The sequence below is a fragment of the Columba livia genome, chromosome 11 (assembly GCF_036013475.1).
Source record: "Columba livia isolate bColLiv1 breed racing homer chromosome 11, bColLiv1.pat.W.v2, whole genome shotgun sequence".
NCBI lineage: Eukaryota > Metazoa > Chordata > Aves > Columbiformes > Columbidae > Columba > Columba livia.
This window is the reverse complement of record NC_088612.1, coordinates 17,767,090-17,782,191: the sequence shown is the minus strand read 5'-3', so window position 1 is coordinate 17,782,191 and position 15,102 is coordinate 17,767,090. Positions and strand designations below refer to the sequence as shown.

The 15,102-nt window shown below is 59.2% G+C and overlaps 2 protein-coding genes across 2 annotated transcripts in view; one reads left to right on the top strand and one right to left on the bottom strand.

Annotated features, from left to right (window-relative positions):
* CSPG4 (chondroitin sulfate proteoglycan 4) overlaps positions 1–5,891 on the top strand; it is a 29,312-nt gene extending 23,421 nt beyond the window's left edge. Inside the window, exon 10 of the mRNA XM_013372190.3 lies at positions 77–5,891. Within this exon, the coding sequence (XP_013227644.3) occupies positions 77–1,977 (1,901 nt within the window). The 3' untranslated portion in view covers positions 1,978–5,891. The remainder of the gene's footprint in view (positions 1–76) is intronic.
* A 3,810-nt stretch (positions 5,892–9,701) lies between these two features.
* On the bottom strand, positions 9,702–14,866 carry SNX33 (sorting nexin 33). The gene is made up of 2 exons (XM_005500977.3): positions 12,308–14,866; positions 9,702–10,619 (listed from the first exon to the last, which is right to left on the bottom strand). Exons 1-2 carry the CDS (start codon positions 13,743–13,745, stop codon positions 10,366–10,368), a joined length of 1,692 nt encoding a protein of 563 aa, XP_005501034.1. The 5' UTR covers positions 13,746–14,866; the 3' UTR covers positions 9,702–10,365.
* Between the last annotated feature and the right edge of the window lie 236 nt (positions 14,867–15,102).

Genomic DNA, 15,102 nt, shown 5'->3' with positions numbered 1-15,102 from the left:
GAGAGCAAGGGACAAACAAGCTCTCCTGAAGTTTGCAAAATTGTCCTGAATTTTGGGTTTTCCCTTTTGCACCCAGGTCTCCAGCTCACAAGGGCTCAACGGGCTGAGATCGGCACCTCAGTGCTGGACGCCTCCAACCTCCTAAGCCAAATCTCAGTCCCTGAGAGGGCTGCACATGACGTTGTCTTCCTGGTGACAGAGCTGCCAGCTCATGGGCAGCTCTTAGTGGCTGGTGTGCCCCTGGAGCAGTCACAGCCACTCTTCCTGCAGTCAGATCTGGCCACAGGACGCCTGGCGTATGCCCATGGTGGTGAGGGCGTCTCTGAAGACCGTTTCAGATTTAAGGCTTGGCTCCAGCCACGGATGCAGCAGTCCATCCATCCTCCTCAGGAAGGGGTGGTCATCTCCGAAGCTTTCAATATAACGGTGACCAGCAGCGGCAGCACCAAGGCACCGCAGGTGGTGAGGCGGCGGGAAGTGCTGCGGGTCCCACCAGGCTCTGTGGTGACCTTGTCCCAGGAGTACCTGGATGTGACAGACTCACCAGGTTCCCCACAGGACATGGTGTACAGTGTCCACCAGAGACCCCTCGCTGGCCACCTGGCCAATGCACACAACCCACGGGAGCCCATCAACCGCTTCACCCAAGCAGATGTCAACGCAGGCCATGTGGTGTTTGTTGCTACCAGGAGCCGTGCCACAGGGTCCTTGGCTCTGAGCCTCTCCGATGGCCACCACCCACCCACCTTGACCTCGCTGGAGATCGAGGTGCTGCCATCAGTGAGTACTGCTGCCAGCCCGGTGCTGCTGGAGGTGCCCCAAGCCCTGAACAGAGCCACCATGTCCCACCGTCACCTCCTGGGAGCCTCACAGCGAGGAACAGGCAACACCTTGTACAGGATCACCAGGGACCCAAGGTTTGGCCAAGTGCAGGTCAACCAAAGGCCAGCACGAGGCTTCTCACAGAAGCAGCTGGACCGTGGGGAGGTGACGTTCACCTTCACTGACCTCACCTCTCCTGAGGACAACTTCCAGTTCCTTGCCACGTCGCGGGCAGCCAACAGGACCGGGATGGTGAACGTGACTGTCCGTGCCTTGGTGAAGGCTCAGCCGGGCAGTGTGTGGCCCAGGGGCACCACGGCCCTCCTGGACACCGGTATTCTTGATGCCAGTGAACTGGCCAACCACACCAGGAGTGTCCCAGTCTTCAAGATCCACAGGGTGCCCCGTGGCAGCCGTCTTGTGAGGGTCTCCAGGGATCCAGGACAACCCACCACTCCGATTGAGACTTTCAGCCAGAGCGAGCTGGAGCAGGGGCTGGTTGGGCTGGAGGTGCTGGATGCTGGGGAGGCTGACCAGCCCCTGCAGAGTGACAGCTTTGTCTTTGAGCTGGCAGCTGCTGGTGTGCCGCCAGCCCTGGCATCCCTGGGCTACAGCACTGAGCCCTACAATGCCTCGAAAGCCTACAGTGTCACCCTGCTCACAGGCCTCCCAGCACCCCCACCCCAGGGCACAGCACGGAGCCACCCCAACAGCAGCGAGCTGGGAATGCCCCCCACCACCTGGCCCATCCCTGGTGCCACCACCAGTCCCAGCCCCGTAGAGGGGGGCACCTTCCTCAGCTTCATTGAGGCCAACATGTTCAGCATCATCATCCCCATCTGCCTCATCTTCCTCCTGCTGGCTCTCATCCTGCCCCTGCTCTTCTACCTGCACAAGCGCAACAAGACGGGGAAGCACCATGTCCAGGGCATCCCCAACTCCAAGGCCAAGAACGGGGCTGTGCCAGACCAGGAGACCTTCCGGAGGACGGACCCCAACCAAGGCATCCCCCTAACAACTGTCAATGCCCTGGAGGGCAAGGGCACAGGTCCCCCACCCCAGGGCACAGGTCCTGGGGCACCACCGGACCCCGAGCTCCTCCAGTACTGCCAGACTTCCAACCCCCCCTTGAAAAACAACCAGTACTGGGTGTGAAGGGCTCAGGCACAGGGACACGAGCCCACCTGGGGTCCCAGACCCTCCCAGAGCACTGCCGGCTACCTCCTCCTGGCTCTCCTCCTCCCTGGGAGCTGGCATCCTGCAGATGCAGGGGGACCCTGGGGACAGGGGGGCTGCCGGTCCAGCCCACCTGGGAGCCCCAATCTCCAGGTGGCTTTGGGCAGGGGATGAAGGCATTGCATAAGCAAGGGGGAGTTGGCAAAATGCCCGAGCATCCTGAGGGAGCGCTGACTTTGGGTGTTCATTTGGGCCACCCAACAGTGGCCATGGTGCTGGAGGGGACGTGACAGAACTAGTCCCCACTGAGCCATCGGTGGCTCCTCCATGGGGGTGTTTGCCACAGCTCTCCACGGACAAGGGAGAATGAGGAGCGGCTTGTGCTGAGTCAGGCTGGGGATGAAGCTACCCAAATCCCCCAGGGCTAGACAGGCTGAGACACTGGAGCAGAGGCTCGGAAAAAACTCTGTGGCCAATGCCAGGAGAATTTAAGGAGTCCCACCCACTTGGAAAAAAACCCGCCTCGCTCTTTCTCTGCATGCTTGCTGCGTGTTTCATAAAGCAGATTGCACCGAGCCCCGGGGGGGTTGCACAACAGGTAGATCGCCCTTGGCAGGGGGGGACGGCAGGCGCTCACCTGGGCAGCGTGAAACCGGAGAGGAGAGCGGAGAACCGGAGCCAGCGCGGTTTTCCACTGTATACTGCTCCAGAAGTAAACAGAATAGAGTGCCTTTTCCGAGGTGCATCATGGTTTTTGTAAGCCACCTCCCTCATGTCGCCGCTCCTTGCCAGGCCTTCGTCAAGGCCAGCAAGCTGCCGAGTGACATTTGGAGGTAGTGGACCAAATTCTGGGCTCTTGCTCAAATTTTCCTCAGCCTGGACTCCTAAAAGCTTAAATAGAAATTATCTGAGGAAGAGCAGAGGAAAAACTGAGCGCTGAGCTCAGGATGAGACCCAACAATAACACCCTGCACTGCTACATCTGGGAAGCTCATCACAAGGCACGTCCCGCTCTCTCAACACCGATGGGAAGCTGCAACAAGTCCCCAGGGGGATGTTTTACACTTGTAATCCCCACACCCAGGGTAAAAGCCATCCCACGATCCACAGCAAACCAGCACCCTGGGGTGACCCCACTCCAGGGCTCTGGCAGAGCTGGAATATTTGCTTGCACCATGCCGGCGGTTTTCCTGGCTGCTTTTATGGTGCCAAATATCTGCCGAGTGGTAAATCATACCTGCCCCGCTCGAGCTGGTGGGTGCTGGCACGTCCCACCAAGCAACCAGAGCCACTGGGGTGCAAGCAGGCAGCCCCGACCCCCCGCCCCGCATGTGCCTCAGTCCCCGCTTCCCCATCCCATTCTAGCACGTTTATTATTCTCTTCGCTAAGTGCACACCCCCCAGCACGGGATGGGGTTTTGTGGAGAAGCTGGTGGCACCCACCGAGGGCCCCCCTGGAAGCATCCGACATGTTTTCCTTTCAAATGATTTTCGCCTCGTGCCCAGGGATTAAATAGAAGGAACATGGCCTATTTTGTGAGGAGCATTGAAAGCAAGGCAGGTTATTTTTAAGGCTTGCGGTTGTATTCCTGCTGCTGGGAAACATCCACTTCCCGAGGTCAGGGGAGGACAGGCAGTAACCTGGAAAACGCCGGTGCAGATCGCGGCTCTGCAGGGCCAAGCTCTGCTGGAGGAGTTTAAACCCCGAACAAAGCCGATGGCTCCGCTGGGGCTGTTGGGGGTTTGCAGCAGGATGGCAGGGGCAGGATCCAGCCCAGCCTGGTGCTGCCCATCTCCAGCCACCCTCCTGGGGAAGGGCTGTGGGTCTGGGGGAGCAGAGTTAAACCACAGCCTAAACAAGCCCTTTGGCTTCCCTGTGCCAGGAGCTGGTGCAGCATTGCTGCCTTACCTGGAGCCCCACGGGCTTTGCACCCAACCAGGACATGGCAGTAAAGCTGCCTGCTCACACAGAGGTGTAGCCCCTCCCTCATCACCCCAATTTGGGCCAGAACCATTCGGATCTGGGGGGCTTTGGGGGTGACAGGACCTGGGCTGCACCCCTCCATGCCGAACTGGTTACAAAGCTTGCAAAGGTTTAGGGAAGGTGCTTACAGCTACTCTGCCAGATGTGTCGTTCCTCTCCCCCACTCGGGCCAGATGTGCACAGCTGTGCCCATGAACTCACATGCCCCGCTCCCGGGGAGCAGCTGCCAGGTCTCCCCCCAACACCTCCCCACCTCCTCCTGCACCTCCAGCCGCTGGTGTTTCCCCAAGTGTCTCACACCTACATCCATCCTCCACCTCCTACCCTCATGTCACTAAGGGAAAATGTGGAGTGGCAGAAAGCAGGGCAGGAGTCAGAAGACACCAAGATATGGAGACAAAAGACCGTGAGGGAGCCACAGTGACTCACAGAGGTGTGACAGGATGGAGACGAGAGACCATACATGCCACCACCTCCTAAATGGTAGGAAAAGGCACCTCAAAAGCAAGGACATCACCAAGTAGAGCCACTCAGAAGGTGTGAGGAGGACTTGACAGCTGGTGTCCTTTGTCCACTGTACCACTTCCAGACACCTTGAGTTGACCACCTGGATAAAAACTTCTCAGTGACTGCTTACCTGGTTACCAGCGCAGTGACATGGGGGCTTACAAGTGGTAAAAGTATCTGTGAGTTTCACTTCTATTTTGTTCTTAATTAGAAGTCACTCTTTCTTCTCTAAGCCCCAGAAGCAGGGAGTTTCTCCTCCCCTGCTGGGAAGCCCCCGCAGCTGGATACCAGGGCAGGATCCATCGGAAGTCCCTGCAGCCCTGCTGGAATTTCAGCCTGGTGCTGGGATTAATGCCCCAATTTGAGCTCAGATCAGCAGAGACAAAGGCATCAGCACCATGGCACAGCTGAGGGAGAAGGCAGCCTCGCTGGTCCAAAACCTCTCCTGGGTTAAAACCAAGACTGGCATCATGTTACCAGCCCTCAGCAGGATCTGGGGACACCAGAGCTGGCAGGTGGGGATGGACGCACAGCAGGAGGAGAGTCTGGCACAGGTCTGGTGACATGAGCCAGTTTCCAGGCACCTATTCAAATGCAAATAAATAATAGGCCAAACAGGTTTCTTTCAGCATCCATCCAGGGCAGATAGGATCAGTTGACTTTGAAACCCTCCCCAGAAGCCTCAGCCATGCAAATGCAGGGGTTCAACAAACCAGAGGCTTTGTCCCCAGCCAGGCTTCAGGCCAGCATGTCCAAGCCCTGCACACAGGACAAGGATCCACACAAGCATCGTGGCCCCAGTCTCCAAACTCCTCTGCTGCTGCGGACTACCACAACAAGAGGTCCTTGTCATCACAGGCTGCAGGACCTTGTGACAATGTTGTCCACATTGCTCCTGGAGACAGAGGCACAGCAAGTGCATGAACTCCAAGTTCACACAGACAGCTCTGCCCTGTTTTGGGGAGGCCAAGTGTGGTCCCAGGGCTCCCACCTCATTGTCCCCATCTCAGCCCTCCGTGGCAGCTCTCAGCAGCCCCAGCAGAGGCTCTGGGTGTTGCTAGGAGCCAAGAGAAACATGCTATGGTCTCTGCAGGGGGCACAGGTTGTGCTCCTGGATGGTAGGTGATGAGGAGAGGTCTCTAGGAGAGCCTGCCTGGGGAGGCAGGAGGACACCTCTCCCTCCCAAAGCAGGTGAAGGACCTGACCAGGGGTGGCCAGGTCCTCCTGGGAGCTGCCCCACATGGGAAACTGAGCTAGAGCTCAGGCTGGCTGTCATGGAAGGATTTTTTACATGGCTTTGATTTAGCAGTAATTTGAAATTTACTGAGGTAGATCATAAGTTTAATACAGGATTTCTAATAACTCATAATTGACATCTGATTAATAAAGTGATTTAAAGCAATTAAATGGGATTGGTTATAATCAAAACAGTGACTTGATTACAGATTTGAAAATGGCAAGCATCACACTGTACTCAAAGGGCTAAATCAGATCACACACACGTAGACAGGCACACAGGTACATGGGTAAAACGTACATGCAAATGTGTAAGTCACACACACACACGTGCAGTAATCCATGGGTATTTTAATATACATGGAGGTACACCTATAGCCAAAGCTTCCCTCCTGAGTTAAGCGAATTACTCTGCTTGTTGAGTCTCAAGAGATCTATCTTTGCTCATGGCTTTGTGGAGTCTATTAATCATAAGATGACCCTGGGAGATGTCCCCCCTCCCTGCCTACCCGATTCTGGCCAGCCATGCCCACAGCCTGCAGAACAGGCTCCACTGGCAGCAAGCTGCAGGCACATCACCCTGGTGGAACCTCACAGCAAGCCCATGCAGGGACAGTGCTGTCCCCAGGAGCCAGGCATCGCCCCCACTGCCTTGCCCACCTGAGATGGAGCACAGGAATTTAATCTGAAGGGCCAGAGGGGCCCTGGCAGGCAGAGGAAAGGATGAAGAGATGAGGAATTGGACACCAGATAGCATCCGCAGGCAACTGCTGTGGCTCTCCAGCCAGGCTGCTGATTTAAATCTGAGCCAGCTCGAGCCTGGCCTCGCCTTCCACACCCAGCAACTCCGAGGCAGACAGACAATGACAGAGGGACAACCACATCCCGGAGCCCGGGCTCTCCACCCCTCCTGCAAAAACAACACGCCCAGAGACGCAGCTCCCCAGCCGCACAGAACCTACCTCCCTGGCTCAGCGCCTCCAGGGACCAGAGGGAGGTTATCCATGAGGGGAATGGGAATGGCTGGCAAACCCTGGCCCAGTCCCCCAGCACAGGGGCTGCCATCTCCTCAGAACTGCTCTGGGCTGGGAGCAGGAGGTGGCATTTATAGCCACAGCCAGGGAACCAGGTGCTGCTCACTCCCTTGCCTGGAGAAGCCCGCTCCGGGTCACGCTTCGGAAATATTTGAGAAGTGCAGTGATTAGAAGATCGGAGCTGGCAGTCTGAGCTCTCTCGCTCTGCCCTGGCTTTGCTGCTGCTCCATGCTGGTGCCCTCCCATGTGCATCTGTCTGGTCTTGCTCCTCCAGGCAAGCACACACTCATCTGCCTCCCCGTGCAGCAGGACTGGGGCTGGATGGGACCATTTCAGGCAGCAAAATCCCATTCAGCTCCATCCTCTGCATGTGGAGCCCCGGAGCTGCTGCCAGGCCTGACCAGCAGCCGTGATTCTGCTCTCTGTTTCAGCCATGATTCTGCTCCCTGTTTCAGCCGTGATTCTGCTCCCTGTTTCAGCCGTGACTCTGCTCCACAATTCAGCCATGACTCTCCAGTGCTTGCTAAGAGGCAGGTCTGATCCTGCCCGGCTGCCCTGCTGGGACCTGCACCCCAAGCTCCCCTTTGCTGTGGGGAGGAGTCAAGTTGGGGTGCTGGGCTGCTTCAGTGTCTGATCCCGGATTATGGAGCACTCAGGCCTGGTGAGGTATCCGTGTGGCTGATGAGCCTCTGATCAGCAGCTCCACTTGTCCCTGAAGCACCCTGCACATCCCCATCCTTCATCCTCCAGCTGCTCCCCACAGCTGCTTCTGCACCCCAGAGCAGGTCGTCCCACCCCAGAGCAGGTCGTCCCACCCCAGAGCACCCACCCTGGGCCAGCCTGGAGGGGATGCATGGCAGGGTGACAGAGGATTGGTCTGGCTGTGGAGGTGGCTCATCCCGCTGAGCTGAGCCTTGCTGCTCCAGGGGGTACATGCGGATGGGCTGGATCTGGGTTGTCCCCACTGCCCAGCCCGCATACAAACCCTGGTGCCCCAGAGGTCAGACCAAGGATGCCGGATTTTCTTTCCATGGTGGGGAAAGGCCCAAAGGAAGACAAGAGCTCCTGGAAGCCACCGGCCAGAGCAGAGGCAGAGACAGGCCCTCCCCAGGGACGATGCACCAGTTGCTGCTGCCACCTCCCCACCGGCTGTCACTCATGGTGATGCTGTGGCCTTGGCTTTCCCAGGCAAGAGCAACCTTGGGAAGCAGCAGCAGCAGGAGGAAGCGGACCTGCCCCATGTTCCCGGCATTTCCTCTCAGCCCTGCGCACGCTGGGGGTTTTTTCTTGCCACCACCCTGAGCAGGAGCAGGGAACAGCCTGTGTCCCGGTTAAGGGCAGCAACCGAAACCGCTGGGGAATGGGGAGCACTGCCTGCACCCCCAGAACACCTCCATGCTGCCACCCCACACCCCAGGGTGCCCACCCAGCATCTGCTGGGCTTGGAGCAGCAGTGCAGCTGGTTCCATCCTCCGAACTGCAGCAGGATGCTGTCAGTTATGCGGTGGGCAGCAGGAGGATGCTTGAGCCCCCTACCCAAGCCAAGGCAGACCCCGAAACATCTGCCTGTGGGCAAGGAGGGGCCCAGCCATTTGCTGCCAGGCAGCAGAGGGCAGGGGCAGGAATGTCTATGGGAAGCAGGTTCTCCCAGCTGATAAGTATGCTGTGCTGAGACAACACTGGGAGCGTGGTCCAGACGTGGGTGTATGGTGGGGCAGGGAGATCTTTGTGGGTGCTGAAGGACTGCAGAGAGCACAGGTTCACCCTTGGGGAAACTGAGGCACAGCCTTCAGAGGGGCTGCACTCAGCCTGCAGGGATCCTGTCCTGTCCCCATCCCTGTGCCAGGATGCTGGAGCAGAGGATGAGCTCCCAGGGTGCTGGGACATGTCCCTGCTCTGGTAGCACACCTTATGAGCAGATGCGGCTCTCTGCAGCATTCGGTCTTCACGGAGGGTGTGACCAGCCTGGGTTTAGGACCCAAATATGCAAGTGTTTATCAGGGTGTCTCTGAAGAGGATTAATGCCTTCACCAGGGCTGCACGCAGCCTCCTGACACCGCTATCGGCTCTCCCACCCTCCCCGGCCCTCGTCCCCCGCCCCATGTCCAAACTCTCCAAAATCCACTGGTGGCCACAGGCTTCTGGAAAACCCCAGGGACTCATGAACGGGGATCCCAGACAGGGCATCCCCGCAGCGAGCCGGGGCCGGGGGAGCCGGGATGGCACGGCTGGGTGCCGGCACGGCTCCGGAGGCTGCTCGCAGTGCTGGAGGCTGGCTGCCCGCCCGGGGACAGTGGTGGCAGGCTCAGACCCAGGGCCATTGTGCTGCTGGGGACCGGGGGGAAGGGACACACAGCCCAAGGGACTGGGCCACGACAGATGGGGCTGCCCGGGTGGTGGGATGCAGGAGGAGTCGCGTCCTGCCTGGCTGGAGGCTGTGTGGCAGCTCTGGCTGTATTTCGGCATGCTTCTCCCCATGGGCTGGGGCCGGGGGGGCTCTGGGAGAATGGAGTGCAGCCCGTCGCATTCCCAGCACCGCTGTTATTTTAACAATACCCCGCTGGCCCACATGCTGGGGCTAATTTTAACCCTGGAGCTGGGCCAAGCCGGCCCTAACTTTCCTTGCTGTGATTTATCCCAGCCATTTCCCTTCAAAAACAAGGCCCCCGTGCCAGCCTCGCTGTCTCCTCAGGCGGCAGCAAGCTGCCCAGAGTCCTGCCCTGCCAAGTGGGGCAACGGGGGGCAGGATGTGCCCCTCGGTGCGTTGTCTGGAGAGCAAGAGGGCAGCTGGTATGGGTCCCCCTCCCGGTGCTCAGCGCCCCCCCGCCCAGCACGGGATTTTCGGAAGCTGGCTGGAAGCCGGGGGATGTTCAGAGGCAGAGCCTTCCCCAGGAGTCTGGAGCGGCTCTGTTTTCCACAGACATCTCTGGGAACGAGGTGGGTTTTTTTTCTACCAACAATTTTATTGAAAAGGCTGTGGGGCTTTTTCTTTTTTCCTTTTTTTCTCCCTTTTCCCAGTCAACAGCCATCCTCAAGAAAGAGATTTCCCTTCACCTCTGTGCATCTATTTAAAAACTGGTAAAAATGCTGCAGAAAGTTTGCAAAAAATGGAAAATATTGAAAATATCTCGTGACAAAAAAAAAATCATTCTCTTCCAAATAAAGATCTTTTTCTTCTCTTTTTCCCATCAGAAAAACTTTTAGTGTGCAAAATGTCGACCGCTTTTGATTTCTTCTCCCAGTGGGCTGGGACGTACCCACCTCTCTGCTCCGGGAGGATGGGTGTTCAAAAAGCTAAAAATCACCGGGCAGATAGTGGCACCGGTACGTTCACGTCTGTCTCTCCTGTGAGCCTCCCTGAGTCCCCACCAGACCCGCAGCAGGGTGGGAGGTCCCCGGGGACAGAGGTGGCACGGCCAGCCCGCGGGCGAGCCCTTCCCTGCAGGACCACGGCCTGCCCGCCCAGGAAGCGGGGAGAAAGCCCAAAGGTATTTGGTCACTAGCATCATGAGTTCCCGTTCGTTCTCAGCCTGTCACAAGCAGAGTAGGTCTGTGAGGCTGCAGATAGAGAAGTGCATGATTTCGGCAGGGCACAAAGCAGAGGAGTTAGAGGTTGTCGTACATGCGCAATGTCTTCTCCAGCTGCTGGCTGACACGCTGGTAGAAGATGATCTGCTGCTTCAAGTAGGACTGCATCATCCTCTTAAAGTCAGCCACGCGCCGCTCGTGGAAGTGGTTCATCTCGGCTTGCAGGGCAAAGCCCACCACACGGCAGCGCTTGCGGATCCCGTCTGCCTCCTCCTGGTCCATCCTGCCCTCGTCACTCATCCGCTGGCTCTCCTTCACCTTCGCGAAGGCGCCTGCCAAGGCAGGGGGAGGGTGAGAGGCTGACAGACCAGTGTGTCCCTCTGTCCCCTCCCCTGGCACAGGCACCTCCAACCAGCGCCAGTGGCTCTCATCGCCAAGGCACCAGCCTGGCCCCCCCAGCCAGAGGTGCGGTCCCCCATGTTAATAAGGGAGGCACCTGCATGTTCCCGGGCTGTCACCTCCCCGTGTCCATCAATCCCCATCCCTCTCCTCCAGACAGAGAAAGAGCAGGAACCTTTTCCCTCTAGACTCTGACCACCCCAAATCCTTTTCCGCCCCACCCCTGGGCAATCAGCCTCAGATTTAGCAGGAGCTTTGGGGATCCGGGCTACTGGAGGGGTGTGACTCAAGGTTTGGGGTGCCAAGCTAACACAGGGCACCATGTGCTGCGATAGCCAAGGGCCCCAGCCAAGCCTGTTTGATGTCACCCCATGGATGGGGATCAGGAGCAGTCCTGCGAGCCCCCAGCCCAGAGGTGGTGAGTTGGGGTGTGGGAAGGGTTGCGATGCCAGCTGGAGTTTGGCTGGGAAAGCATCTCCCTCTCTCAGAGGCAGCTGATGCTCTGACACCAGTTTTTTCCCTTCTCCTTCCATTTATTTTTACAGCTTGGTTTCGAAAGAATCCTGCCTGGCTCCAGCCCCGCATTCCTCCCCCTCTCATTAGCACAGAGCCTGTTTGCCTGAAAACAGGACCCGGTCCGCAGCTTCCCGGGCTCTTTTCCCTTCTCCCTGCCCCTTGCCAGGAGCGTGAGTCCCGGGGTGACGGTTCTCCTGCTGCGCCAACCCCGCTCCCAGCGGAGAGGAGGAGGAGGAGGAGGAAGAAGCAAAGGTTGGAGGCCAAATCCTGCCTTCCGCTCTGCCCCCGCGGCCTCGCTGCCGGACGGGATCCAGCCCCTCTTCACCCGCTGCCGTAAACAACGCAGGGAGGGAACGCCGAGGAAGCAGCCAGGGCCAGATCGCATCCTCCTCTTCCTCCTTCGTCTTCCCAGCCCCCTCTGGGGATGCAGTGCCATGCACGGACACCCCAAATGCTCCGACATGGATAGCCCTGGTTTCACCCCAGGAAAAACTCCCTATCACCCAAAATCTGGGGGTGCCAGCATGGGTGTCTCCTCCACACTGCGGGCAGTGAGGCCAGGAGTGTGAGGACTTTGACCCTGCTCCCACACCCAGCTCCCCAGCTGTGTCACACCCCACTGTGGGGTGCCAAGGGACACAGAGCCCTGCCTGCCCGCTGCCCGCCCAGCAAGGGCAGCGCAGTTGCTTCTCGCCCCTTCTCCTCCTTTCTGATCCCCCCAAATACCCAGGAGACCTGCAAGCACAAGGGGACAAAGGGGACATGAGGAGCCCCAATGTCCTGCGGCTGCTAAACCCCTGTTGGGGTTTAGCAGTTTGGCCCTGGTTGTGCCCAGAAGGTCCAGCGTGTCCACCCGGAGCCAGTGCTTTGGGAGTCCAAGGCATCACTTGAGACAAAACCTGATCCTGGACCCAACAGCCCCAGCAGCTTCTCCCAGGCTGGGGTGACCAGGGAGCAGTGCCAGCAGGTCCCCATCCTCATCGCCATCACTGCACAGCACTGCATCTCCTCACTGCACCCCCATCCTGCTCCCCATGCTGCTCTCACTCATGTGGAGCCATCATACAGGAGAGGTCATCACCAGGGGAGAAGAAGCCACCCTTACCTTTCTGGAGGTGGATGATGTCTGGGAAGTTGGAGAGGAGCCCTTGGTACAAAGAGAGAGTGTCCAGCATGAGGAATAGATCGTTGTTGGGCTGCTCAGCAAACATCTCCCCCACGGTCTCATATGTCTTGCCCGTGTGGGAGATGGCGTTGTTGAGGGCATCTGAGCTGTAGGGGGGATCCATGTAGAAGGAGTGGCTGATGGCTTGGAAAGCATTGCCCAATTTCTGGAATTCCTTCCGGAAGCCCCCCACATGCTTGCGCACCAGCTCCGAGGCCACGTTGGTCAGCTGCAGAACGCTGTCTTCCATCTTCTTGCTGAAGGCCTTGAAGGTGTCCACGCGGTCCTCCACGTCCTGCAGGTCCTGGTGCTCCGTGGGGATCTGAATGGTGAGGAGGAAGCTGGCGCCCACCATCTCGTCCTTCTCCGCCCGGCGTTTGCCCAGTTTCCACTGCTTCTCGTCACGGCAGCAGAGGAAGTGCTGGAAGCCCTCGTACTGGGAGAGGACGGGGTGGCTGGTCATATGGTCCATCCAGAGGATCAGCCGCCGCTTGCGCTTCTCAATGAAGTCCTCCTCGAAGCGCCCGGTGGCCTGCTTCTCGGGCAGATGGGGCACCGAGATGACCGTGAACTTGTGCAGGAGGCGGTTGTAGAGCCAGTCAAAGTGCTTGTACCGCCGATAGACAGGCGAGTTGATGTTGCTGGGGGTCAGCTTGTAGGAGATGTAGCTTTTAATGCCCTTGAACTTGGTTTGCTTGGTTGGGTCCTCCACAGAGCAGATGAAGGGGTGGGGGTTTGCCCTCCACTGAGGACCTTTGGAGCCCATCTCGATGCAGTACACCTCAGCAATCTTGGACATCAGGGGCACGTCGCCCAGGATGAAGGCTTCTACCCCTGAACGGACAAAGCAGGAGAAGCGGTTGAGGTTCCTCCCCACCACACTGCCCCTCTTGGAGGAGCTCATGCTGTCCTGCCTCTCCAGCGCCGGCTTGGGCCGGTAACCAGTGTGCTGGTGGTGGCCGTACGCCGTCGGGTACTGCAGGTTGGGCGATGGGTGCCCGTTGGTGCCCGGCGCGCTCCGGGGCTCCTCCACCACCGTGCAAGCGTCGTCCCAGTCATCCCAATCATCATCATCATCATCCTCAAAACTGCCCTGGTAGGATATGCTGGGGTTGGGGGTGGCTGTGTAGAAGGAGTCATGCCTGGGGGAGCCAGCCGGGCTGCTGGAGCAGTCTGTATAGCTGGAGCCCGACCGGGAGCGGAGGATCTCGACGTAGGAAGCAGGGAAGAGGCCGGTCTCTCCGCGGCTGTTTTGGCCCTGTAACCACCCGTCCAGGGAGTTCTCGCTGAATATGACGAGCTCCTCATTCTCCTGGATGCTGATCTCCTCTTTGTTTTCACTCTGGAAGTTGTAAAGCGCTCTGGCTTTCAACGCCATGGTCCTGGGCGGGGGGACCACGATGTAACTCAGTCCTCGCAGCCAAAGTAACCCCCCGGTGATACTGAAACTTGCTCGGCACGGGGGCTGCCCCGCACTGTGGGAAAAGGCTTGGCTGGTTTCTCAGGGAAATAAAAAAAAGATGGAGAAGAAATTCCCTACGAGGTGACGCTGAGGTCTGTATGTCCAAGCAACCCCCCCAGTCCCAGCACTCTGGTCAAAAACAACATTCCCCAGTCAAGCGTGCTGCATTTCCCTCACTCCTCAGGGATGGAAACTCCAGCCGGCCCAAGAGCTGGGCTCGGCCATGTCCACGCAGGTCTTATCTTGCTGGGACGCCGATCCCGTGGTTTCACTTTCCGGGAGAAAAAGATCCGGCTGCCAGTGAGGAAATAAATCCAAAGTGACTCTTCACGGGGTTCCTATGGATAAAACACCCCGATTTCCTCCCACCAGCAGCTGCTAATCCGTGGGTGCCGGTAAAGCGCCGAGAACCGACCCCAAACTAGCCCAACCTCCCGGTGATCCCGGCCCGGGGATTTTGCAGTTCCTTTCCAGGCCGATTTTCCCGGGATTTGCTGTTTTTGTTGTTGTTGTTGGGGTTTTTTGTTTTGTTTTTGGTTTTATCTCCTGAAGCCCGCAAATCTCACGCAGGACGGAGAGGAAGGGCCCCGCAGGCAGCACCGGGCCGGTACCGGGGGCAGCCCCCGCCGCAGCGGAGCGGGGAGCGGGCGGCAGAGGGAGGGGGAACAGGGGCACCGAGCGCAGCCGCGGCCCGGCCGCGCCACCCGTCCCCCCGCGGACCCGGCGGGCCGCCCTCACCGCATGGCCGGGCAAGGGTCGGGGGCGCCGCTCTCTCAACTGCCGCCCGGGCTTGGAGCCCCGGGGCCGCTCTCGGTACCGCCGCCCGGTTCCGGTGTCGGCGCCCGCAGCCGCTGCGCGATGTCGGTGCTGCTGCCCGGTGGCGGGGCTGGTGCCGGTGCCGATGCCGGGGCCGGTGGCGGCGCCGGTGGCGGTGCCGATGCTGATGCGGTGTCGATGCTGATGTCGGTATCGGGGCCGGTGTCGGAGCTGGCCGCCAGCCTCCCGTGACGCACGGCACCGCCGAGCTGCCCGGCTCGCAGCTCGGGAGCCGCGGGGAGCGGCGCGGCAGGTCGCACGCTGCCCTCTGCAGGCAGCCGGCCTGGGGACACCGATCCCGCCCACGGCCACGGACCGGCCCGCGGGGACAGGGCTTCCGGCACCGGCTGCTGCCGCGTCCCTCACCGGGGTGTCCTTTACATCCCTGCACGGCGTGTCTCCCTCCATCCCTGCCTGCACTGTCCCCTGCGTCCCTGCATGCACTGTCCCTTCCATC